Below are 26,952 nucleotides of genomic sequence, written 5' to 3' on the forward strand. Positions count from 1 at the left end.
GTTTATCCTTTGGCAAAACACAGCCTGGGGGCTTGTCTGTTATCCACAGTTATCGGAATTGCTAATTATTATATGATAACATTCTGCCTTAATCCTTTCTGCACATTTTACCAAACTGTGGTCTCTTTTTGAGTTGTATACATTATTGTAACAAAATTCCAGTGTATTTATAGAACAGATCATCTTTTTTGTGAGATTAATTCCATGCATATCAATGCATGGTTTCTTGATGGAATACCACAATTAACTTTTTTTATCTTATCTGTACCTGAAATTATTTTTTTTTGCACTATCCCCCTACATTTACCAGTCTCGGACATGTTTTGTTGAAGTGATAACATTGTGTGAAAATCTACATTATAACCTTGAAATTTGATGTTTTGACTCAAAATAGCAGAAAAAAATGTACACATGAACACAATTTAAATGATCAAAATGTTTGCTTTAATTGAAAACACCAAGGGATGTAATGTGGGATGGACAGATGGCCATAAATTATGCAGTCTCTCTCCCCCCCCCCTCACTTGCTCAGATTATAGAAATAAAATAAATTGCTTTTTTCGGTTTCAGAATAGCTGTCAATTTTTTGAGCAGGGATTGCTGGTCACAGGATGTGAGAAAAGTGTCTAAATAGGGACACGTGGGTCTTTTTGTGAAGCGAATGTGCCAGGAAACCAGAGTTGAAAAAGGAAGAAATGTGGAAAAGGTTGGAATTGGAGCAAAGACTGCAAAAAAATCTTGCCACTCACTGTCACATGCTCCGAAATGGTTTGGGATAATTCCAGTGAGATGTTATTAAATATGCTGGGTTTGAGATTCCAGTTTTTAAAATGTGCCTTCATGACAACATTTCTATTGGAGGTTAAAAAATAATCTCCAACTCAATATATATGTGTTCCAAATAAGCCAGAAACAGTTGGGCAGTGTTTGGCATACTTCGATCTGGTGACCTGAGTTTGATTACAAACAAAACTCAACACATTGCTCAATAACACTGCTTTAATAAGAATATGTATGTATTACGGATGCCACAGTGGCGAGATGTTTACTACCTCGCTTGGTATACGAAGTAATTCCGACCCTGACCCCTGTATATTTGGAGTTTGCAGGTTGTGCCCGTGGATTTTTCTCCAGTTCCTCCGGTTTTTCCCTCCACTTTTAGAAAAATGCGTTTAGTGTATTTGGCTACTCTAATTTTCCACATGATAAGCTGCTAAGTTGAGTTTTCATTTGTGACCAAATCACTTCTGAAAAAATAGCTTTATAGCTAAGTGGGCCTTGCCTGGTATAACAAAAAGTAAACAAATAAACGACGTTTCGGGCAATGGCCCTTCATAGCGCAATTTGATTATCATCAGTGGTGAGTGATATCTGAAGTGGTTCTGCACCCCCCTCTACCCCTTCATCAACCCTCACTGAGCAGCGTAGTGAAGCAAGGTCAAACAAGCCCCATGACCGACATGCTGAAGAGAGGCCTTCATCCAGGAGTGGATTGTCAAATGGCCAAACATTTATAAAATATATTTTAAGCAAATATTAAAGAGTAGTGTATGTAATTTAGCACTTTATTTTTGTCAAATCGGCTTGTCTTGTGAGAAATATTTTTACCGCAACATATACATACGTTAATGTACACGTTTATCTTTAAAATGGTTTAAACATAACGTGATAATACGAAACAAAGAACCTCTTGCACAATATACTGTTTGGTTGCTATAATGCATAATTATATAAATAGGGATTTGCATTAGCATTGTGAAATTTAAAATATATATTCTGATATGTTGTTTGAAATAAGTCAAAACTGGATATTGGCATGGCACTTGTCAGGTTTATCTTCTATTTTCGTGTTACTTTTTGCAGGTTCTGCACATAACTGGTACCCAGCCATCCCACAGCTTGGCCCCTACAATGCTTACCCCTACCAGTCCCAGCCTGCTCACTCGGTGGACACAAACGGCCTGGTATTCCCTCCCACGTCCTACCACCACCACAACCACCACCCTCCCCTTTCCGCACAGCACCCCTACGGGCATCACACCATGCCACCACTGACCAGTGGGCAGCCACCGGGGAGCCTAGCTCCTGTGGTGGGGCAGTCGCCCCTCCCGGGACACCTCACTGGTGCCCCAAGAGGCCTTCCTCCTCCCATGCAGCACCGGATGGCGACGCCCAATGTGCAGGCAGGGGAACCGTATGGACCAAGAAAACCCTCACAGCCTTACGCGGCCATGCCTATGTCTCATGAACGTTGTCCTCCTCCTCAACTGGCGACCACACGTGGCCCACCCCTCGAGCCGAATTGCTACCAGAAAGGGCCCGCCTCAAGTTATGGCTATCAGACGCATGCTGGGTTCTTCCAGCAAGTCCCGAATGTGACGGCAACGACCCCGTACGCTTTGCCGCCCGGCCACCAAGCGGCAGCAACGGCGGCGCCCACCCCACGGCCGCCGGCAGCAGCAGCAGCAGCAGCTTCGGCGACCCTGCGACCCCCAAGCAGCAATGCCGCTGCTCCTCATCGCTCAGCGCTGGCAACTGCTGCTTCTGCCTCAGGAACACAGCAGCAGCAGCAGCAGCCCAGGAGCGAGGCCGACATGACCACGAGACGACCGCTGCCAGCAGCTAACTTCACCACCAGCGCGCATCCACCACGATCACAGGCTACACCAGGCGTGGTGCCGCCGGCCGCGCCGAACGCGCAGAACGCGCCGAATGCGGAGTCCATGGGGCCCGCTCACTCAGCCGAAGCAGCGTTTACGAGTCATCCGACGCACCTGAGCGCCGGCTATCCTACAGGTGATACTTCCCCACTTTTACCCACAGGCCCCATTGAATGCCAGGAACCTGGCAAATAAAGTAAAGCTGTCCGCAATGCACCGCTCCGGTTGTTTTATACGCTGTGCGATGTGGCGCTTGTATTGTAGACGTATGACATCTGGATGAGAAAAACTTAAAGGAGCAAAATTGTCACGAAAGTCACAGCCACCTCGCCATTATTTTTGTAAAGGGACCTGTATTTGCCCAGAGCAATTTTCATTTACATGTTAAGTTTTGAATCAGCTCTTTGATCAAGACAACTGTCCCCAACTCCCCGCTTCCCCCCTCATGATGTCATTGTGATTGGAAATTCCTGGCAAGTGTTAAGAGAGGAAAGCTTTTTAATGGCAGGTTCTTTTCCTGGTTTGGCAACAGCATTGGTTCGCATCTGTGTGACCCGTCGTTTCAAGTAGGCTCATGTAACCTGTTCGATTTAAATATAATTTGGTACACAGTGACGATCGTGGACTAAATAATGGCACAGTGTTGATATTTTAACTGTTAAATGTTGCGTGTGTTTTTTTTTATGAAGGCCACTTAAAGATATTTGTGACTGGCCGGCACTTAAGGCCTCATTTGCGAGTTGGGCTAGAAGCGCGACACACTTTCATTGTTTCCATCCCTAGCTGCCGCTTTCATATTAACGAAGCTGTGCCGTTACCGCCGTGAGCATCGCTGAACGTTTTGCCGCTGCAATGGCGTCCGAACTGCAATAAATCCTTTTCATTGCCACAAAAAATACAATTCACATTTATGTTCCGAAAAGCTTGCACAAGTGTGCATGAATCTAGCCATGGTTTCACTGCACCGTGTAGCTTTGACTTCAATTTCCTTTGCTGTCTGCGCTGTTCGTAAGCACAGCACATAAAATATGGTAAGAAAGTATGCGGCGTTGACAGCAGGTTTTGGGATGGTGGTGGGTGTGCTCACCTCCTCTGGCTAATCAGTTGGAGTCGGCGTCTTTCTCTGATTAGCTTAGTGCACTGTGTTCTTAACTTCGCATGAATGCCAATTATTTGTTTTTTTTGTGACTAAGCCGCTTGCATTTCCAACAGGGATGAGAGCCGTCAGCTCATCATACTGTGACGGCTCCGGCACCGCTACGCCTTTATCCTCCTCGTCTGCAGCTGACGACGACTCAGGTGATGACACGCTCACCCAGACGTCAGTCATTGTCCGGACAAGTGTTATCATTCTGTTCTTTAATCGATCGTAGAAGCCCTATCTTTTTAGCTTTAAGTGCGTATAAGTGTGTGTTTGTCTACTCCAGTAGTGTAGCGGTTAGTGCACTACGCTATGAACCCACGATCCGAGTTCGATTACCGCTCATGGCCAAGACCAGTGACTATTATCTGAACTGGTCCTGGGCTTCCTGTAGGTCGGCTAAGCCTCAAATGAGTTAATGGTGCGGTGTGTAAACATCTCCACTGGGGAGACAAAGGTGCTCGGGTGTAATGTTTGCCACCCACCCCCTTGTGTGCCGTGCCAGTGTTCATAGGTGCTGGCTAACAGCACTTGCCCCAACAGTCTGTTAAGGCTATACGGGGGTCTTTGTGTTTGCTCTAAAGCTTATTGGCTGCTGTTGGTGGGTATTGGGGATAACAGAGATGTTGGTGTTAATGCTGCTAAATGATGGTGGTTACGGTGGTGATGATGACTAGATTCAGACGCTTCCTGCAGCAGTGACCTTCAAGAGAACTGTGGCTATGATGCCCTGGAGGATGGTGGCTATTCTGGTGAGTAATACACATTAACACATTTATTAAATGTCAGTATTTTATAGCTTTTTCAGGTTCGTGCATGCGTGTGTGTTCGCTGCCTTTTTGCGCATTGCGCTACAAATCTGGCGACCCGGGTTTGATTCCCACCTACGGCCAAGAACAGTGACGAATATCTGAACCGATCCTGGTTCTCACCTAGGTCAAGTCAATCTTAAATTAGTACCTGGTTCGGTGTGTAAATATCAGCACTAGGGAGATAAAGGCGGCGAGACATGGTGTTGGTCACCCACCCTCTCGTGTACTGTGCCTCCCTTCAAAGGTGCTAATAGCACTTGTCCCAAAAGTCTTTATAAGGCTGTGTGGGGAACAGAAATGTAGTGGTTTTGCAAACGGCTTTGCGTTCCTAGAAAACCGGGTTCAAATCCAGGCCTCATGCAACATCAGAGGTGCCATGAACCCATTATACTCAACATCTATGAATTGAAAACAATTATTCCATACTCGATTCAATGTGTGCTATGCAGCCTAAGAATCTATTAATTGATGAATTGACGCATTATTCCATCCCTAACAATACAAATGACCCTACATCAGGGGTCGAAAAAAACTCTATTTTAATAGCCACAAAGCATGTGAGTACGAGACGGTGGTCCTTCATTGATAACGTCACGAAGCAGTCCTTAAAGAGCCGCATCTGGCTCCGGAGCTGCAGGTTGCTGGCCCCTGCCATCTACGATGTGTGCTTGAACACCTTCACACCAAGGAATGCTAAATGTCCGGCATCTGTTGCCTCCACGCGCACCCCTCACTACACAGGTAACTCGCGATTATTCGTGGGTGGATTAGCCGGGCTGGAGATTAACCTTGTTTGCAGAAAATGTGCAGTTGTATTTGTTTTCACACACACCACTGGTTTACTCATCACTTGCTCATCACTAGTCGAGAGTCTGCGATTTGTTTAATCAAAAGACATACAGAGAACCCCCGGTATAGCTTTACCACACTTAGTGAGCACATCAGGGGGTGGGTGGCTAACACCATGCCTGGCCGCCTTTGTCTCCCCAGTGGCGATATTTACACATCGCACCTGGTACTCATTTGAGGCTGAGTCGACCTAGGGGAGGCCCAGAACCGGTTCAGATAATCATCACTGGTGTTGGCCGTGAGCAGGCATTGAACTCGGGTCACTGGGTTTGTAGCGCAGCGCGCTAACTGCTGCACTACCGCGGTAGTGTAGCGTTTAACAACTAACCAACCGACGATTGGTTTAATCCTTGACATGATCACAAACATGTCTACAAGTAAACCAATCACAACACGGTACTTTTGTGCCGTTATTCTTGTTTTTTTATCCTGGCGGCTCCTTGTCCACCCCCCCACACCCTCCCCCTATCACCCCAGATATTGAGAGCTGACTGTATACCCTGCAGAATAGTCGATATAAATATGTACGAGGGACTTGTGAGAATGGAGCCCCGCAGGATATAAGGTGCAAAAAGCAGCCCGGGGGGTTCTCCCTTCATATGTAAACGTCCGGAGGTTGAACCCTTGGCTGAGAAGATTCTCATTAATGCACACACACGGGGCTCAATTGAATGCGCAGCCACGGCATGCAGAGTGGTACAGGAGTTGACGGAATTGCGGCATTTTTCTGTGGGCGCCATGCTGGGAGATGGAAGTGCAAGAGTTGGCCAGTGTTTTGGCCTTGACAGACATATCACCCAGACCAAGATCGGGGCCCCCAAGGCATCGAGTAACTCCTGCGCATGTTTGTTTTCCTTAGCATATATTAAACCCCCTGTGATATTCCCAACCGATGCGGCGTAATTGAAGTGGAAATTGTTGCGCAGCCGGAGTCTATAATGAATGCGCTCCACATCTGCTAATTTTATCACTGCACTTCGTGAAGATACTTGTTAAATGCTATGCGATGAAAGTGGCATTAGGATGAAGTTTTTATTGGTTTCTGCTTTCCGCTCCGTTGCGCAACAGACTTGGATGCTACACACACCTGCCTCGATCGCCCCCCAGTGTCCAGCGCCCAAGGGAATCCACCACAAGAATACAGCCCCATGAAGCTCAATTGCCAGCAGTCTACCTACTCTAATTCGCCTGCACACATTGGAAAGCCTGCTCAACAGGTACGTGCAAAGTAATTATCTTTGCGGCTTTGTTTGTGCCTACGTGTCTTCGCATCATCCCATTGGTTTTTGATTATGCTCAATTATCCACGCATGCGTGCACCGTCTCCTCGCCACTATCCATTCGAAGGGAGAACAGTTATTGTGCATTGATGTAGGACTTTAATGACACTCACCCAGGAGGGATCTGAATTGATACCTCGTACCATAACGTGACGTAGCACAATCGTGATGTGACATGGATTGCACAGCTAGGAAAATATTGGGGAAAAAATATGAAAATCATCATTATCTGTGATATCTATTTCCAGAGAAAGTAGTAATGTGATATCCTCGTCCACGGGCTATTCTGTGATACACAGCATTGCCTGCCTCTGAAATGATACCAATAGTAATATTTGGATATAATTGAGGATTTTTTTTACTATCTTAATATTCCTTGACTTTATTACGCATTTTTAAACATTCAGTTGTGGAAAATGTCACAGCAGCTGCTACCGTGCAGCAGCTGTAGTGATTTTGCAGAAGGCAGAACGTGTTGAGGTGTAATGTCATCGGTGGCTTTGGCCACGATGGCACCTCTTAATCTTGACTGACAACTTGTGGCTGCTTGACGACACTGAAATGTTCATTCTCACCCCTTCATTCTCACCCCCCCCCCCCCCCCCGGGGGCCCTGTCCTCCACATGTCGCCCACCCCTCCACCAGGGCGGCTCCTCCGGGCTGGGCGAGCTGAGCGCACGTATGCAGGGTCTAGCGCTGCAGCGGTCTCCGCGAGACACCTCAGGGATGCCCTACGACGACACGCGACCCGTTGACCTGCTGCAGGAGCGCTTCGTGCTGCCGCCCACGCCCACGCCCGCCCCGAGGCCCCGCATCCACTCGCACCTCAGCAAGCGCAACTGCAGCCCCGAGTAAATGAACCGCTACTCACAGCGCCATCATTGTCTCCAACCGTTATGATCATCGTTTAACTATTTTAGCATTTTATTTGTATTTTACCAGGTAAGGCCCATTGAGCTATGTAGTTCTTTTTCAGAAGTGACCTGGCCACAAATGATAGCTCAACGAAGTGGCTTTTCACAGACATTTATAGCCGCCAGATATTTTAAACACATGTTTATAAATGTGGAAAGGAAAACCGGAGGACCCGGAGACATCAATACGACCACCGGGAGAACATGTAAACTCCAAATATGCAGGCGTCAGGGTCGGGATCGAACCCACGACCCTACTGCATAGCAGGCAAGGTTGTAAACATATCGCCACCATCTGTTGGAGAATTTCAGGTAATGTTGACACTTCTATGCTGGATAACTATTGATAGGGACCAGGACAAAGTGATGGAGCTACTCGTTTTTCTGAGCCCAAACACGAGTGCAGCCTTGTGTATGAATACCAGCAGCGCTAGCAACAGCACTGTCATCATCATCGTCATCATAGCCATCATTATTGGAGAGCTTCTACTCGTAATAATTTCACACAAAATGACTTGGGTAAGGACCGGGGCAAATTATGTAGCCTTCAGGTAGTGCACATGGTTCTGCATGTATGTATGTTGAACTTGTTTCGCACCGTACATAGCCAACTGCGCTAATTGGAGGTGCGGGAGAAGGACAATCAACTGAACACAAAAAAATAAATCCACATTTAAAAGTGCATAGCTCCAGTACCTTCCTAATATCGGAAGGAAGAGCGTTCTAGAAGGCCGCAGAAGCGCATCTGAAAGCACACAATGCAGTGCCTGTCTTGATTTGATGGCTAGCCAAAAGCCGCTGCGAGGATGACTGGAGTCTGAACCTAAAGGGAACATACATTCAGACAATGTCAATCATGGGTTTATTTGACAAGCCTGTGAGTGCAGGTTTCTGAAGTGGGGGGACAAGACGGGTTCAAGTATCGCCTGCTTTTATTTAACTGTCTCAGATCCACTGGTTCATAGTGTGGTGCACATAGCACTGCACCACTGCTACTATTATTTAATCAGCTTTTAAAGTTCAAAAAAGCTGGTGGACCATCAACGTGTGCACTCGGAAGACAATTCTGTTTTCAGAAACTCAAATTCAGAATCTCAGCGATGCTCAATCAGTACTCTGATGACACAGCCGCCCGTCCACTTTTCGTCCTTGTTACCGTTGTCATAACGTCAATAACGACGGTGACGGCAGTCAGGTGATTTTCTCACGCACAACTTTTCTTGCTGCCTCCAGGGTTCTGCGGTCCACGCTCACGAACCTGCCCCAGTCGCCGGCGCTGCTGGCCAAGGCCAAGCTTCCCCTGGGTCTGGTGCTGCATCCCTTCAAAGATCTCGCGGTAAAGGGTTTCACTCGGGCGAGCACATGTGAAGGTGGTTGCCCTACTTGTGCACGTACGCAGCCTTTTTGCGTCAGTCCACTGCTGAGCGAGGGCCCTCCTTATAAGCCGTCTTGGTCATGGTACTGTGACCATACTTCACCATGCTGGTTTTTGCTTGTTGGAGAAAGGTGGGGGGGGTACCTGGGACAGATTCAGGTATCGCTCACCAATGATGTTAGGTGTGGTACATGCGTGCAACCGTTATTGAAGGGACAAAAATAAATTAGATTCTTTCTTCGTTTGGTTCTCATGCTTGTCAGTTGTAATTTGCCGAAAGTGAGGAGCATAGGTGTGGGAGCACAGAAGTACGGTACACGGACGGATATGTTTTCTATAGAAAATTATGCATTTACGAAATCTCGGTTCAGTAGAGTGGCGCAGAGCTCATCTCACAGAAAGGTGCCCCCCCCGTGTTCCGTCCATTGGGTGGGTCATCCGCGGGTATTTTTCCGTTGCAAAATTGCCCATGACATCCGCCGCACAATGGCTTGCCCTCATGGTGAATAGCGCGGGATCTTCTCAAGTTAACGGCCTGTGGGTGTGCATTCCCACACCGCATAACCAAGGGCCTTAAGACACAGGCTCAAACCCAGTTATAAACCTTTGCTTCCCAGCGAATACGTAGTTTTTTAAGTAGCCCGTGTTTTTTGGGATGATTATGTGGCCTCCATGTGGTGCAACCTCATGTTGACTCCAATGAATGAGTAACTATTTGAGATGCCAATTTGTTCAGCTCGTAAGTCAAATAAAACGATTAAATACAAAAAAATATGTTATGGGTTTTAGGGATTTGGCTGCCAAACTTGACAATACAAAAAGGAACACAATTGGTGCAGTCATAAAATAAATTACTAAAAAGGTTAAGGGGTTCCTATGTGAAATGGCGCTTTTTATGTGCAGTCTTCGAAGCCAGAAAAATGAATTGCATTGTTAGAGCTTCATACGCCCACGTGAGAATTTTGCGTGAATTGTAGTGTGGAATTTTTTTTTTTACATTTCAGTTTATCACCACAGGGGGGTGGGGGCACAGAAATAAATGTGCACCGTTACGCATAGGCTCTTACAGCAGTCTCTTAATGACCTTTGCTGAAGTTTTTGTCCACAAGAGTGCAACAGAAATGGCTCGTAACTGATTATGTTACATCCACTGCTGGATGAGCCCCTTCCTGTGCGTGGTGCGGGCCATCTGACTGCACTTCACCATGCTGATCGGTGTGTGGGTTTGTGTAGGCAAGGAGCATAGTACAGTACAATAATGGATTTTCTGCATTGCTCTCTGCTGACTACATAGCCTCGCAGCGGCCTGTGGACACCCGTTTTGTTGCATGCAGTCACTCATAGAAGCGCTATTCAGGCTCAACTCTACTTAGTTTCTGAGCTCTCTTGAGGTCAGGTGCATTCCGGCTTATTTAGTCATATGTTACAATAGATCCTGGTACATATTGTTATACCACCATTCCGTAGCAGCAGGCCTGTGTGAAGTCACTTTTTAGTAGCCCACCATTGGCGTGCAAGATTTGGTTTCACAAGTGAATGAGCCAGATGGGTGGATTGTACTTATCTCAATTAAATGCATCTCATGAGGTCTGGGATCTTGTGATTACAGCACTTGTGTCTTGGTTTTGTTTGTTTAGCAGGGGATTAGATGCGCTTAGCTCTCACAGCGATGATGCCCAAGCACATCTTCAGCAATTTGCCAACAACATGTGTGGGCTGGGTCGGTGGGACACAGACATTTGCCTCGAGATTTTTTCAGTTGTGCTTTTTTGTCTTTCATGGTCATGGTGGCTTTTTGTTTAATCCCATTTCGTGTCTTTTCCTTCGTGGTTGTTGCATTTTATTCGCAGTGTTTCCGCAATGTTTGTTAATACCCGGGCATTCATTGCAAAATACTGTGCTTTCTTCCTCTCACAGGGCCATGTGGTCTGAAATTAATTGCATCATTCACTTCTCAACATCAGTGCATGTAATACCTGTGTTAATGAATATATATATACCAAAAGCTGTTCATGAGTATCTACTAAGACTGGCGTAGCATACATGAAATTTGTGGATTTTTCTCTGGGTCCTCGGGTTTTTCCCTCCACATTTCGAATGAACATCACGCGTTTAGGGTATTTTGGCTGCTGTAAATGTCCACGTAATAAACCAACTTCGTTGAGCTATCATTTGTGGCCAGAGAGCTACGTAGCTCAGTGGGCCTCACCTGGTAAAATAAAACATAGTTTAGTTTAACCTCAGTTGCTGGACACCGACGCATGCACTGCAGCAGCCACACGCTGACCCAGAGCTTCCCTTGACCCGGCGCGTCCGTTCCATGGATCGCGCGCATGCAGCAGCTGCCGGTCATCACGTCGAGCGTCATCGTGCGGTGCCGCTCGTGCAGAACGTACATCAACCCATTCGTCGCGTTCATCGATCAGCGGCGATGGCGGTGCAACATCTGCTACAGGATCAACGACGGTGAGGACAGCTCGACGTTGAGAGCTGCATGCCGCGGCGGTTACTCTCTCCAGGTCCCCACGGGCCAGTATATTATTATTTTATAAAAAAAATCCATTACCAGGAAAGGTTCACCGAGTCTCATGACTCTTTTTAAGGAAGTGTCCTGCCAAGTCTTTCGCAGTAGGGGGTTCGATGATTTCTACGTACATTCCGGTTGAGTAATATGCAAGTAATTTTTCAAATTTGGACCATGATACCAGCCCACGCAATGCCCAACGCTTGCGAATAGTGCCACGGGGTCTTTGGCGTTCACTGCAACGCGGAGGGAATTGTGTTGGTTAATACACCTGCAGTCATAACCGGGGCAGCCTCTGGATTTGAACCATAAACCTCTGCAACAAGTGACAGACGCACTACAGCCGGGCCGCGTCACCGCCACGTTAACGTAATGACCCATGAACGTTTTTTGAGTGGCTCCTGGACTTATGGCCCGCCAAAAGAGATGGCTCACTGAGCCATACAGAGATTAGTTAGATGAGAGATAGGCAAGGGGTTGGACATGAGAGAGATGTAGATTCGTGACCACATGTACATAATGATGCCATAAAGAGCCTGCCCCTCCAATTAGCACAGTTGGATATGTTTTGTGCGAAAGAAGTTCAACATGTATGACATATTGTACATGTGCCATGTGATGTCAAGTGGCCTGACAGCAAACACTAATTTCATGATGTGGTCCAACACAATATATAGTTGACGAAATCTCCAGTATGAGAAGAGTGTAGCTCGTGAGTGCCATCTTTACATTTGGTCTGTGTGTTGCTAGTTACTTTGTGTGCAAGGCCTGTGTTTAAACCGACGTAAATAATGTTAGGTGTCATTGAATAGAGGAAGAGAGATACGTAGATTACTATTGATCATGTCGCAATCATTGAAGCGAGTAATCCAGATTGTGTTGAATGTGTTTTACATTTTTGGGGTTTTTGTTTCCCGGCCCCAGCTCCCGAGGAGTTCATGTACAACCCGATAACGCGCAGCTACGGGGAGCCGCAGAAACGGCCCGAAGTGCAAAACTCCACCGTCGAATTCATCGCTCCCTCTGAGTACATGGTGAGTACGAGATCAGTGTTGCGCAATCGCGGAAGCTGGTAAGGTGGCTTGGCGATCAAACACCGATTCCAGACAGCTTATTCCCTCCACGTGAGTCCAGGGAAGTTTTTGATGATTGGCCCGGTCACCACTAGTTGCACACAAAAACCCAAATATACTTACGTATGCACGTTAAACCTCATTTGAACCGTACGTAGCCAATCGTGCTAATCGGTTTGATGAGGTCTTTTTGCACACCGTGTGGTTTGTGGGTGGTTCGTTGACCATACTTCACTGCTAATTGCGGGTTGGTGAAGGCTGGGAGCATATCCATTGAAACATGGTACAGTACACAGATAGATTTTACTGCACCGTGCTGTGCTGCCAACGTAGCCCGACAGGAGGATGCAAGCGCCTGTTATGCATTCTGGTTATCCAACGCTGCTTAACGTCTGAGACCTTATGAGATTGAATGCCCTTCTGGATGATTTAGTCATAGGCACACAGCTGGTGCGGTGATGGTTAATTCAGCCAAGACCCGCTATGAGGGGTATTAATTGGTCAAAAATTAACCATGTCTGCACAGCTAGAGAGAGAATTGTGGTCTATGGGTAAAATAAATCCATAGATTGAGATGGAGTATCAAGTGGTGGTCCGCTCTGTGGCTCGGAGATTTGTCACTGCTGTTAGGGAAATCAGGACCGAATAGAATGTTTACTATAACTCATTCTCGCGGTATGATTTGTATAAGTGAGACGTTATTGTTTTTTTTTTAAATTAACGTTTCTTACTCTACGGGCTATTCGTTTAGAATCGTCTTGTTGAAATGATGTGGAAAAATTATATAAAAACAACCTTTATTATTTCGAAGCCTGCACATGCCTCTCTCATCAAATCTCATTCATTCTTTAAACATTCTCCTATGTAAGCTACTGCAGAGCTATCACAATATTCAACGGAGCTGTTAGGAAGAGAGTGAAGGGTCGTCATTAAAACTGAGTGGGGGTTTCTAAGAATGGTTCACCCTGTACTTTCAAAAGTAACTTATAGACTGCTGATCTCATAATTGTTTAACCAAACTTGAGTATAACTCTTTATAAGTATCACAAAATCAAGTTATTCCTTTGCCATTGAAGCACTTGCCTATACTTGGTTTCTAATGGCTCTTTAAACACCAGCTTCATTCAGGAGTGTGTGTGGCTTAAGTGACTCCCACAAGTGAGAAGTTTCGTCGTGTGGCAAAGGGGCGCCACGGTGGCTAGGAGATGTTAACGACCTTGCCTGGTATACAGGAGGTCGTGGGTTCGATCCCGACCCTGACGCCTGCTGTTCTCCCCTTGGTTGCGTGGATTTTCCTTCTGATCCTCCGGTTTTTTCCCTCTACATTTAGAATCAACATGCGTTTATAGTATTTGGCTGCTCTAAATTTCCATGTGATAAGCCCACTTCATTGAGCTGCCATTTGTGGTGGCCACGTTGCTTCTGAAAAAAAGAGGTCGATAGCCCAGTGGGCCTTACCTGGTAAAATAAATGAATAGTTTGTCTCACCCCATCCACGTGACGTCTCTCTCGCAGCTGCGGCCGCCACAGCCGGCCGTCTACCTGTTCCTCTTCGACGTATCGTATGGCGCCATCGACTCGGGATACCTCTCCATGGTCTGCGAGTCTCTGCTTGAAAACCTGGACAGGTGAGGTTGGGTGGGGCGGTTCGTGATCCAATTGTGGCCTTCATGCCCTGCCGGCTGAACACCAGACAATGTCACTAGTTGTTGAGTGAAATTCGATATATATATGTACGTATATGCTCGTGAGATGTGTATCCAATTGTTGCACGTAAATATCCGTTACAACTTCAGTGCGTGCAACCGTCGTATTCCACCAAGCGGTTTTTACGATTCGGTTTTTAAACGATTAAAAAAAGTCGATCAAATAACCCAACAGTTTTATTATATTCTTTGGTTCTTTCGGTAAAGTCACGTAGATAGAAAATAAAAAATAATAATACCATTGCAGGCTGCCTGGAGATTCCCGTACCAAGATCGGCTTCGTCACTTTTGACAGCAGCGTTCACTTCTACCAGATGCACGAGAGCCTCTCGCAGCCGCACATGCTGGTCGTTCCCGACATCGACGGTGAGTGTCCATAATGGCCTCCCTTTTTCACCGTGGCGGTCGGTTAGCAGAAGGCGGGTGGGGGGGGGGTGATCGTGTAGCTTAGGGAAGACGTGCTGGCACAAGCCTGTGAATCCACCTTGTTGAAACATGGTGTGGTGGATCGTACAGATGTGTGAAACGCCCAAACCCACTCCGCCATTGGGTGGACGTTGACCGTGTGGCTCGGAGGGGCACGGTGATGCCGTCCATGCCTGTGAGCCACCACTCCGAAGCAACGGTTGGTAGAATCGAGCACATTTGTGAAACTCCCAATCTCACGCAACATCTCAGTGCAGGGCCTTAGTAAATAAGTAAGAACATTTGATAGTGCGCACTGTTATGAGTACAGTCCATCACGAATGTGCATTGATCACATGTTGAAGTAAGGCTCTCTGAACCAACAACACCGTTTAGCGTCTGTTTTAGAACTGGCTCAGACTCGGGGACGGATCCCGAACATGAGCTTGGTTGCGTGTTCCAGGTCTTTGGGCCGGAGACCCCGAAACTGCGCTGGTCGTATCGCACGAGGTTCACACGTGGGTGTACAGCAGGTTGCCTCGGATCGTAGTCGGAGTCGATTTGGGTCTGATGAAGCTGGTACGCACTGATCGTCGAGATTAGACGGAATAGATTGGTGGAGACTCTTGAAGACGAGTAGGCATCATTGATGCGCAGTCCTGTATTTAATAGGTAGCCAGTGCAGCTCATCGCGTATCAAACCCGTGATCGGATCATATTTCTGTTTCCTAACCGTCAGACGAGCTGTAGCATTTAACACCGACTGGAGTGGCCGCAGGTGAACAGAGCTGGCACAGCCGAAGATGTTGCAGTAGTTCACGCGGCTAATTATAAATGCGTGGACGAGCATCCTCACAGTCTCCACAGTTAGAGCACGATGGACCGTGCACAGCTGTCGAAGCTGGTCGCAGTCAGGCGCCTGATGTGAGTGGCAAAATCAGTCTTCAGTCTTAATTGAGGCTATCCTCGATAATTAAATTATTATATACTTGCATTATATATTGCCTGGGGTAAAGCGGTGGTTCAGTAGTTTGGTGCATTCCTCCTATGGACCCGGCAACGTGAGTTTGATTCCTGGCCACAGCTAACATCAGCAAACATCAGAGTGATGTCTGAACTGGTCTTGTGTATCCCTTTCCTTACCAACCTGCACACTATCCAGAATGGTGAAATATGGTCATAACCTCGATGACCAACACAGGATGGAGAAATCCCCATCCAGCAGTAGATTGACAAAAGCGCTGTATATACACAAACAATGTGAACGGAATTGAAGAGGGGACATTGAAAAACACAACACATTTTCAACGTAATTTTTCGTTTTTATTTTGTTTCTCTGCAATAGATGTGTTCATCCCAACGTCAGAACATCTGCTTGTCAATCTGCAGGACAGGAAGGAGGTAATGTGCTAAAATAAACCACGTACGGTCACGGCATGTGTAACCACGATGCCCCACCGGCCCCACGTGCGTGGTCATCGCGTGTCATCGCAACAACAGTCGCAATGAGTGACGGCATCGTTGACACAGAACTTGTGTCAGGCTACGTACACTTTGAGGCCATTTGAAGTCTCGAAGTCTCACTGGCAGGAGATCACGGGACAGACCAAGTTGTCATGGGTTAACTGGCTGAGATAACCGGCATTATGCACCACCTGTGTACTCTCTACTAAGCTTCCTTGCTGTGCTTTAGCTGCCATCCTTCCCCTTCTTTTACCCTGGAAAAGCGCGAGTTGACTGTAAATGGATGGGAGTACGAAAATTATGATAACGATGATGGTGTATGTATGTTGAACTTCTTTCGCATAGTACGTAGCCAACCTTGCTCACGGGAGGTGCGTGAAAGGACAACAAACTAAATACAAAAAGCAGTTCTAAAGAAATTAGTTTTCAGATTAATGAGGATGATGATTTTGGTACGACACAGGATTATGGCAATGCATAGTATGATGATGGATGTAATCATCATGAATATGAAAGTAGCGCACCATTCAATAATTCCCGGGATGACGACGGCGACGACGACGGCGACGATAACGACGAAGTGAACTGACGAGACTCGTCGTGCGTGGGGCAGCTGGTGCGGGAGCTGGTGCGAGCGCTGCCCGGGCGGTTCCGGCGCACGCACGAGACTCGCAGCGCGCTGGGGCCCGCGCTGCAGGCCGCGCACAAGCTCGTGGCGCCGACCGGCGGGCGCGTCACCGTCTTCCAAACGCAGCTGCCCAACCTGGGTCACGGCGCCCTCCAGTCACGCGAGGACCCCAACGTGCGCGCCAGCACCAAGGCGAGGGAACGCCGTGCACGCCCGCGGTGGCTTTCGTCACGGACCCAGTCGCATCGTCACTAAGCTTATGTTTGGAGTTTGCATTTTCTCAGTTGGGCAGTGGTCGGTGTTACAACACTTCAATAACACCGCTTTGAAAGAAGAATATTTTATATATTAGGGGCGCCACGGTGGCGAGATGTTCAATAGTTAGTCTGGTATACGGGAGTTTGCATGTTCTCTTTCCTTGGTTGCTTGGATTTTTCTCCAGGTCCTCTGGTTTTTCCCTCATTTAGAAACATGCATTTCGAGTATTTGGCTGTTATACAATTCCATGTGATAAACCACTTCGTTGAGCTATCATTTGTGGCCACGTCATATCTGAAAAAGAGCAATATAGCTCAGTGGGCCTTACCTAGTCGTATAAAAAGTTTAGTTTAGTCTCACCACGTGGCGCTTTAAAAAATATTGTAATCAGTTATCCCAAGTATATTATCCTGATCGTGCACCTTCATCAAAAGCGACAGGCAGTGATTTTTCTGTAATAAAATGCCATTACGTCTTTTCGTCTTGGCCTACGTTTGAATATTTAACGGAGCAAGCTAATATAGAATTGCGTCCATAAGAGCAGAAGTTGTTCATAAGGTGGGCTTTAGCCCAGAAAGCTACCTTATGCATTTCTCATTTCGTAAAGCAGCATTTGTTTAACGATGCTGGTATTTTTCAGCTGGTGCTGTTAATTTTAAATTCTTCCGTCTCGCCTACACAGTCCAACTTGTCTTGATTTTACCCTTCAATCAAACGAACAGTCTTTCTTTTTTGTGCCAATATCAATCTCAGTAAAGTAGCCATCAGTGCTCATTACAACAGAATGGGAACGGTACAAGGGGCATGGAACAACAAGAACAAAAAAAGCAACCCATCTCAATCTCAGCGACAAACACTGACCGAGCAAAGTAAATTGAAACCGCATGCAAAATAAAGTGCAACTATGCGCAACGAATATCATAAGAAAGTTTCAGATATAAATACATTAAATAAAAGAAAAGTAAAGATACAGTTTTTATATATTTTTTTTAAGTTGCACTGGTATTGTCTTTCGATCCGAAAGAAAACAAAAACCTTACGTGGATATGATCACCCGAAACATTGGAAAGTCAAACCCATCGTTTAGATACCACTGCTCTGAGATATATTTCACAGTGTGGGGTTTGCGCACCAACAGCGGGGTCACGAATAGTCTGCTGGTAGCGCTCGCCAGACCTCTGAAGTGAGTCCAGCCAGATCTGATATCAAGTAATTTGGGGGTAATGTCGGTCCTGAATAATTGAACCATTATCAATGTAACGGTGTGTTAATGCAACTTTAAATGCTCAGCTACCTCGACCACCGTGGTTTTCTTTTTGGGCAGCAGACCTCTGTAATTTAGCACGGTGAGCGCCAAATGGGCACCCTACCAGAGTTACGTTCCCTGGGACAGATGCGTTTTACACAGTGAGTGGAAAATGAGGTCCATGCAATGCTTTTTTTCGTATAAAATTCTAGCCTTGACACAAATGAAGATGGATTAGCTTTTGAGTAACCTTTGTCTCCCCATAGAAATGTTAAAATTCCTTCCCCTTTAAAAAAGAGAAAAAAATGTTTTCGTTTCATTTTAATGGAGGGCAATAAGGAATGCGTGAGTGCCACGTGCTCGCAATTTGACGCGAGCATTCATCAGGCATTATAAGACCCGGAACGTTGCCTCAAAGGCTTCCAGTGGGCTTTGTCAGGAGCTGATGAGACTGAGGCAGGATATGGAGTAGAAGGAGATTGCATTCCTCAAATTCAATTTCTACCATTATCTGCAGTAATGAAAATACTTGCCTGGATGTCGCCTTTCAATCCAATGTGTGTTAATTCTTAACAGCATTTGCATTTAAATGTGACCTTCGCATTTCTCCAGTTACGGTCATCTTAGATCATCTTGCCATACATTTTCCGTGGGTGCAAGTGAATCAATCCACAGGTGAGCCCAGGCATGGACCTCCGCCTATATTCCGGCATTTAGGAGGTTAGCGTCAAATATGACAATGTAGGATCTTTGAAAAATGTGTTAAAACAAACCTGGATAAATGTGATATTGTACGACCTGGTTTGGTTCCAAGTGCACCGTTCCCTTTCTCTTCCCCTTTAGTGAAATTAATTGTCTTCAGTAATATTGTTGTATGAATGCTCTTGCTGGGATGAAGCGTAGGAATGCATTCACATCTTTAACATCTCGCTTTAAAGCTTTCGTGACTGCAAGGATTCATCTTATTTGGTTCTTTCGGTAAAGTCACGTAGAATGAGAATAAAATAATAAATTAATAAAATACAATAACACAATAAAATTATCGCAATTTTATTGTGTTTTTATTGTGAGATTTTTTCCGCGTTATTTTATTAATTTATTATTTTATTCTCATTCTACGTGACTTTACCGAAAGAACCAAAGAAGATGAATCTTTAACATCAGCGTTGCATGGAATATCAGCCTAAATGCAACCTACACAGGAAGGCTGCCCTCTTTTAATGTTGCGAGCAATGCATACAAGTCTGACATTCATTTACTGAGGGTCTATTCTAAGCCTACACAGAAATGACATTAAGCATGCGTAGCCACCCACTTCCTCAAGGTTGATGATTGAACGCATATTGATTGCAGAATGTGCAGCACCTGCGACCTGGAACGGATTTCTACAAGAAGCTGGCCCTGGACTGCTCCGGTCATCAGATTGCTGTGGACCTTTTCCTGCTCAGTGGACAGTATGCAGACCTGGCTACCTTAGGTGAATGTTCACTTAGAGCTCTGTCTAGAGCTCCTCCAGTTAGCACGGTTGGCTATGTACGGTGTGAAAGAAGTTCAACGTACGTACATGTTAGGTCCTTCCACCAGCAGTGGCATGTGCAAGCAATTGAAGAGCTGTAGCTTGACTTTTTCTTAAACGATATATGTGGATCACAAATGTATACTTACAGCTCTCATGAGTCCACTGCTGGATAAGGACCCCCCCAAACCCGTGCGTTATCGTGGGGATTATTTAACCATACTTAACCATGCCTATCAGTGCAGGTTGAAGGCAGTGCACCTATAGATGAGAGCATCGAAGTGCAGCACAGAAATGGATTTGACTGCACTGCTGTCCGCAACGTAGCCCCAGCCTGATACGGCCTTTGTTATTGTGCACGTTGGTCGCCCATCTAAGCACGATTCAGACCTGAATCTACTTCCTAGTTCTGACAAGATCGAATACCTAGTTCTGACAAGATCGAATACATATAAGAATAGGTTTTACGCTTTCTGGCAATAAAACAGGTGTTAAGATATTCTTAGTTTTTTCGGTAAAGTCACGTTGAAGAGAAACAACAAAATAATAAAATATATACACACCTGAAGATGACCGTTTGAGTTATGGTCGAAACGTCGTGAGAATTTTTTTATTGTTTTATATATATTTTATTATTTTGTTGTTTCTCTTCAACGTGACTTTACCGAAAAAACTAAGAATATGAATTACTGCAGTCACGAAAGCTTTAAATCAAAATTTAGGTGTTAAGATGTTAAAACGCCAAACAGAAACTTTGGCAAGGAATCCTCTCAGCATTAACCACACATCTTTGTGGTGAACATGCAAACAAAAAACATGCTCTGCTAATGTATGCATTGTCTTAGAAACTGATTGGTCCACACCAGAGACCGCTTTCTTTATGGCGTAGTCTCAAACAGTGTTAGACCAGAGGACGCCAAAAGGCGACAGCACAAAGACAATGCCACTGTCAGGGAATTTATATTTTGGGGTGAGCAGCTACAATATGGGACCTTTCGCTGGTGTGTGGACCAATCAGTTTCAAAGACGACAATACATAAATTACCAGAGCATGATTTCGTTTGCATGTTCACCACGAAGATTTGTGGTTAATGCAGAGAGGATTCCTTGCCAAAGGTTTCTGTTTGGTGTTTTAACATCTTCACACAAACTGTTTTATTGCCAGAAAGAGTAAAACCTATTCTAAAATTTTTATACTGGCAAGAAAGATCACACATGCTTCAAGCGTGTGGCTATGAACCATTTCATGGTTGACACAATGCAAAAAGAAAAACAAATCTTGAAAATCTTGAATTGCCTACTGAGGCAGCATGTCCCAGCCTGCCTGATGTTCATTGACAATCTTTGTTTGGTTTGAGAAAATAATAATAAAAAATAATGGTTTAATGCCTTTCAAGAGCGCCAAAATAGCACCCTCTAGTGATGTCAGCTGCAGTGTCACTGCAGTGACCTACACTATGAACCACGGTGCATTCTGGGAACTATAACAAACGTTACTCCGTACGATGCTCCGTTCATTATAAATGTATTAGAGGTTTTTGCATTGGACAACTTCAAACCCGTAATGGCTGGGGCCAATTGCATGGGCTTTCAGAGGTGAATATGCAATTTATAATTAGTATAAGTGTCTGCGGAATTTTGTCAATCCACTATTGGATGAATGCCTTCCAACGCCATCTCAGTCATGGGGGTTATTTGACCATACTTCACCACACTTGTCAGTGCGTGACTGTGAACCGGGAGCCTACGACCAATTGTGGTTGCGACTCTTAACTCGTGTCGCCATGTCCGTTAGTACAACGTCATGGCTCTGTGCACTTAATTGTCGTGAGGATGATCCAATATGAACGAAGTATTACGTCGTGTTGCTATTTAAAACTGGCCAAATCGATCAAATTTGTCGTCCGAAACTGAGACTGCTGGTGGAGGAGCTTCCACTAGAGGGAGTTGTAGAGCGCTTATACTGACTCAGCGGTGCTATAAGCGAAGCTATTTTTAGTTTACCAGGTAAGGCCCACTGAGCTATATACCTATTTTTCAGAACCGACCTGGCCAGAGATGATAGCTCAACGAAGTGGCTGATTATGTGGAAATTTATAGCAGCCAAATAATCTAAATGCACGTTGATTCTAACTGTTGAGGGAAAAACCAGAGTACCCGGAGAAAAATGTACACGACCACGGGGAGAACATGCAAAGTGCAAATATGCAGGGGTCGGGATCGAACCTATGGCCTCCTGCATACCAGGTGAGGTTGTTAACATCTCGCCACCGTGGCGCCCCGTTACAGGGTGCCTGGCGGGGTTTAACCTGTTGCATAGCTGTGAATCGACATTGTCCCTGTAAAGGAATAGTGTGGCACCCAGCTGTTGTTGCTTGATTTACGTCTAAGCCTACTGTGGTGATTTATCTGTGCCACGTGTGTGCAGCGTGCGTCTCAAGGTACTCGTCGGGCGCGGTGTACTTCTACCCGTCGTTCCACCGCGTGCACACGCCTGTGCAGGTGGAACGGCTGGAGAAGGACCTGCAGCGATACCTCACACGCAAGATCGGCTTCGAGGCCGTCATGAGGATACGCTGCAGCAAAGGTCGGTCGGCGTCGGCACTCCCACAGCCCCGGTGGTGGAAGCCGCACGGCATTTCGAGCGGTGGTCTCAAAATATCTGAACGGCTATTCCGTGGTGGGAAGCCCACGGAATAGCCGTTTTCTTTTAAAAACCCAGTTATTGCCGTGACGATTAAATGTCGGCCATTTCCAGCATTCGATAAAAAAAGAAAGGCAATTAAACACTACACAAGCCAATTCGAGAATGCACAGGTCCATTGCTGGAGTGTTTATCGTGCATTGCAGCACCAAACTGGGACCGTCTGGCGCGTGACATTTCTGCACAGCGTGGAGATGCTGATAACAAGTCCGCACTGTTTTGAACGCTGTTCACGCCCTGAGCTTCAGGAATGTGGTTTTCAATTATTTTGCTGATCACGCTACCGGGCATCTGACCAGCATCTATCTGTTCAATGCGCCATATTTGTAGGTTAATCGCAGAGGGATATAAATCAAAACCAGTGTTGAATTTGTCTGATCAAATTCTACTTTTTTCGTGGAATATTTATCACTGGTGTGGGGTCTGCCTTGTCTGTTTTCTCCACTCATGCCTGTCCTGGACCATCTGCAAGCTGCTGCTTAAAAAAAAAAACACATTCGTCCAGAAGTCTCATTGTCTGAGGGACGGCGTGTGTTATTAAATGTTGGCGGTGAAAGCCTCTTGCCTGCGCATTGTCCGTAATTATTTACGTTTCGTTCCGTCTGTCGGGCGGTGACGGCTCAGGGGTGTCTATCCACACGTTCCACGGGAACTTCTTCGTGCGCTCCACCGACCTCCTGTCGCTGCCCAACGTCAACCCGGATGCTGGCTTCGCCGTACAGATGTCCATCGACGAGACCCTGACGGACACGACGCTCTGCTCCTTCCAGGCCGCGCTGCTCTACACATCCAGCAAAGGTGAGGGAGCGGTGGTGGGTGGGGAGGCGGTGGGGCAGCAGGGGCGCGACGCGCTGACTCGCGTGCACGGAGAGATAGATGCACGCCCATATCCCATGATGTGGTTATCACGCTGCCCTATTAACCCAGAGACCTGCGTTTGATCCCGGCCTTGATTAACATCGGAGGCGAGCGATACCTGAACGGGTCCTCGGCACCCGCTTCAATATACAGCGCCGACCATTGTGGAAAAGTATGATCATAAAACTCCGTTGACCCACATGATGTCGAGAGCTATTTATCCAGGAATAGATTCACAAAGGGCTGTTTACTCATTTTTGTTTGAACTGCTTTAACATGGACCGCCAGCAGAAAAAGATTATTCCTATCGTACCCATCCTTAGTTGACAATAACATCTGTCTTCTTGGTTCTTTCGGTAACGTCACGTAGAAGGGAAATAATTAAATAATAATAATAAAAATTTCATAATAAAATAGTTGGGTAGTTGCAGTTCTTTAGCGTCAATATACTAAATGCCTCTGTTGATATGTAAACTCTGACTTTAACATAGCTACTTCCGTGACCAGTTACATGCTAATTCCTCACTAACATCATGCTAATCTCCCAGTTACATGCTAATTTCTGACTTTAACATCCTGCTAATATCTCACATTAACACAGCTACTTCAATGCTAAATTCTTCTGTTGATATGTAACCTCCTCTGTCAAGGCGCTCTGCTCCTCCCACTCAGCTTAAAATACGCTGTTCATTGGAACGCTGTCTTTCCGACAGTTCTGTTTCTTCACCTGAGGAAGGCTACTTGTGTTGTGGCCGAAATGTTAGAATTTGATTTTATTATGTTTTATTATTATTTTATTATTATTTCTGACTTTACCGAAAGAGCCAAGAAGATGAATCCCTGCAGTCACGAAAGCTTTAAATCGAAATAACATCTGTATTGTGTATTCTAAAATAATAAAATATATATGACAATAAAATAATAAAATATATATAAAACAATAAAATTCTCACGACGTATCGACTGCAACACAAGCAGTCGTCATCAGGTGTGAAAACCAACGGCAAGAAACATTTGAAAGAAGTGGCGGTTTGAAATTATTTATTTTTAAACGTTAGCACCACGGATAGCGATTTGACAGTTTGTTTAGATGGACGAGTCCATCTATGTTCGGAAAAGAGGAGGGAGACGAAAAATGAATGTATGCTGTCTGAAAGCCACCGTAAGCGTGAACAATCAATTAAGACCCGAAATTGTCTTAATATATATTTTATTATTTTATTGTTTCCCTTCACTTGACTTTACCGAAAGAACCAAGAATATGAATCACTGCAGTCACAAAAGCTTTAAATCAAAATCTGTATTGTGTTTAATGTCCTCGTGACTGTGTCGTGTGTGATTGGTTAGGCGATCGTCGAATCCGGGTGCACACGCTGTGCCTGCCTGTAGTAAACACTCTGGCCGAGATCTACCACGGAGCAGACGTTCAGGCCATCACGGGCCTGCTCGCCACCATGGGTGAGTCTAGATGATCCTACCCCCTGCAGGATTGGTAACAGCATTGTGGGGGCTGAACTCTTCGGTGTGGTCGAGCAAATGATGCCACTTGACTGCTTGCTGTAAAAAAAGCCTTTCACTGTCCTGCAATGCGATACGCATTGAGTGATGTTGGTTGCGGAAGGCTGAGAGGCCACTGCATAGGTCTTTTTGCGGTTGTGCTGCTTAGCACTTGATGTGTGCGTTTCTTTTTTTAAATATCGCCGCCGTTTCCTCTGGGCGCTCCCCCTTTCCCCCGGTCGCCACTGCCGCCGCGGGCTGCAGCGGTGGAGCGGTCGGTGACGTCCAGCCTGCCCGACGCGCGAGACGCCCTGGTGAACGCCGTGGCCGACTCCCTGTCCGGCTTCCGCTCCACGGTCTCCAACCTGCAGCAGGGCGGCCTCGTCGCGCCGCGCTCGCTCAGCCTGCTGCCGCTCTACGTGCACGCCCTGCTCAAACACGTGGGCCGCCACCTCGCACCGGCATGCAACGCTGTGGGCGCCGGGGCGCAGTCGGGTCATTTCGTTCGCTCGGATAAGCCAGAGGGTGGGGTCCGTTGTTGTTGATCTGCGATGTCCTCCGTGTATGACCTAGTCCCGAATGTCGTTGATTGTAGTAGGTGAGGAGTCGTCACTGATTTAAATGGATTCGGGATAGGCAAGCGTGTGACGTGTGACATCGTCATACGACATCATATGCCGTGCGCCTGCTTCCCCTCCCCATAACCTGATACGCCACGTCCCGTCATCTCCTTGTGCAGCTAGAAATGTAACATCGCTGCTAATTGAATACTTCCGAGGACAAAATGCCCGTGAGAATGTGTTTCTCGCAGCGTTATAACCAAAAGCGTACCGCACGGTGTTCTTCGGCGCCAGTATGCAAAGTGGTTTCCCAGCTGGAACTGAAAGGCCTCTGGAGCCTCCTCGGCTCTCGTGGCCCCCTCGTGGCGCCGCTCACCGCTGCCCCACGACCTCCGGTTGCCCACAGACGGCGTTCCGGCTCGGCACGAGCACGCGCCTGGACGAGCGGGTGTTCGCCATGTGCCAGATGAAGAGCCAGCCGCTCGTGCACCTCATGCCTATGATCCACCCACACCTGTACCGCATCGACAACCTCATGCAGCAGGTGGGGACGTTGCGCGCGCACGCACGCCTCACGTGCGAGTCCGGGTTCACGGACAGGAGCTGTCGGATCGTAGGGCAGGGCAGTGCCGTAGTATTTTATATTGCGAGGCTGCCAGGTTTTAGTTTTAGTCATTTTCTCCCAATTCTATTCTAACAGTGTTGTGAGCGCAATGTGAAGAAATGTCCATTGGGAAGGTCATGAGATGCAGAAATGTTCACAAGGAATTTGCATAGAAAGTAGTGCATTGCCTTGTCTGTGAGAATGGTCCCTTGAAGGTAATGTTACAGAACTACATCTGATGGCCCTTCGAATTGCTGTTCCTGTCACTAGGCGGTGCCTCTTACATGCTCGGCTATAATAGTGTTCATCACTTCGCGTTCATGACGAACACGGTTTGGTTCTCACAGCTGAAATGCACTGACTTAACTTAAACAAATTGAACAGAAAGGAGGTTGCCACCATCACCTTAATGCATTGACAAATCCAGTTTAATCATGAATGCCCAATGCCGATTTAAATCGAGAATCTCAGTGGTGTCAGCTTAGGGCTCTGACCAGGCATTAACCGAAAGAGCCGCCCGGCCATCCCCCGTCGGAGGAAGTCAATGGTGATCATCCCATGGAGAGGGCTGGCAGCATGCCATGAAAATGTGGAATGTTCATCACTGACTGACAGCCAGCCAACAGAGATGACAGCCACTCCATGTTTATTTGAGCGGCTAAACAATTTAACTTTATATCCATGATTTGTGGCAGGTTGGAGTCAACTTTTCATAGGTGCAGTTCATAGAGTGTTGGAGCATTGCGGTGAATATCTGGTGAAGTAGCATTTAAGAGCACAGGAAGCCAAGACAATAGTGTAGAACTTAGATTTTACTGTTTCTGTATTGCAATGTTCATTTGCGTAGCGATGAGTGAGAGCGGCAGCTTTAATGCCCA

General features: G+C 46.3%; 1 protein-coding gene across 2 annotated transcripts in view; it reads left to right on the top strand.

Annotated features, from left to right (window-relative positions):
- Positions 1-26,952, top strand: part of SEC24B (SEC24 homolog B, COPII component) — a 39,764-nt gene that overhangs the window by 2,525 nt on the left and 10,287 nt on the right. Inside the window, exons 2-19 of one of the 2 annotated variants that reach the window (XM_032969303.2) lie at positions 1,864-2,796; positions 3,873-3,959; positions 4,479-4,553; positions 6,531-6,679; positions 7,388-7,593; positions 8,890-8,992; positions 11,371-11,497; positions 12,480-12,589; positions 14,144-14,256; positions 14,582-14,700; positions 16,085-16,140; positions 16,817-17,023; positions 19,689-19,812; positions 22,280-22,438; positions 23,180-23,353; positions 24,761-24,871; positions 25,175-25,350; positions 25,877-26,014. In XM_032969303.2, the coding sequence (XP_032825194.1) occupies positions 1,864-2,796; positions 3,873-3,959; positions 4,479-4,553; positions 6,531-6,679; positions 7,388-7,593; positions 8,890-8,992; positions 11,371-11,497; positions 12,480-12,589; positions 14,144-14,256; positions 14,582-14,700; positions 16,085-16,140; positions 16,817-17,023; positions 19,689-19,812; positions 22,280-22,438; positions 23,180-23,353; positions 24,761-24,871; positions 25,175-25,350; positions 25,877-26,014 (3,167 nt within the window). The remainder of the gene's footprint in view (positions 1-1,863; positions 2,797-3,872; positions 3,960-4,478; positions 4,554-6,530; positions 6,680-7,387; positions 7,594-8,889; positions 8,993-11,370; positions 11,498-12,479; positions 12,590-14,143; positions 14,257-14,581; positions 14,701-16,084; positions 16,141-16,816; positions 17,024-19,688; positions 19,813-22,279; positions 22,439-23,179; positions 23,354-24,760; positions 24,872-25,174; positions 25,351-25,876; positions 26,015-26,952) is intronic. The other variant, XM_032969304.2, reaches the window with a different exon arrangement.

This window comes from Petromyzon marinus, chromosome 41 (genome assembly GCF_048934315.1).
Source record: "Petromyzon marinus isolate PM22_M1 ecotype Great Lakes invasive population chromosome 41, UKy_Petmar_22M1.pri1.0, whole genome shotgun sequence".
Classification (NCBI taxonomy): domain Eukaryota; kingdom Metazoa; phylum Chordata; class Hyperoartia; order Petromyzontiformes; family Petromyzontidae; genus Petromyzon; species Petromyzon marinus.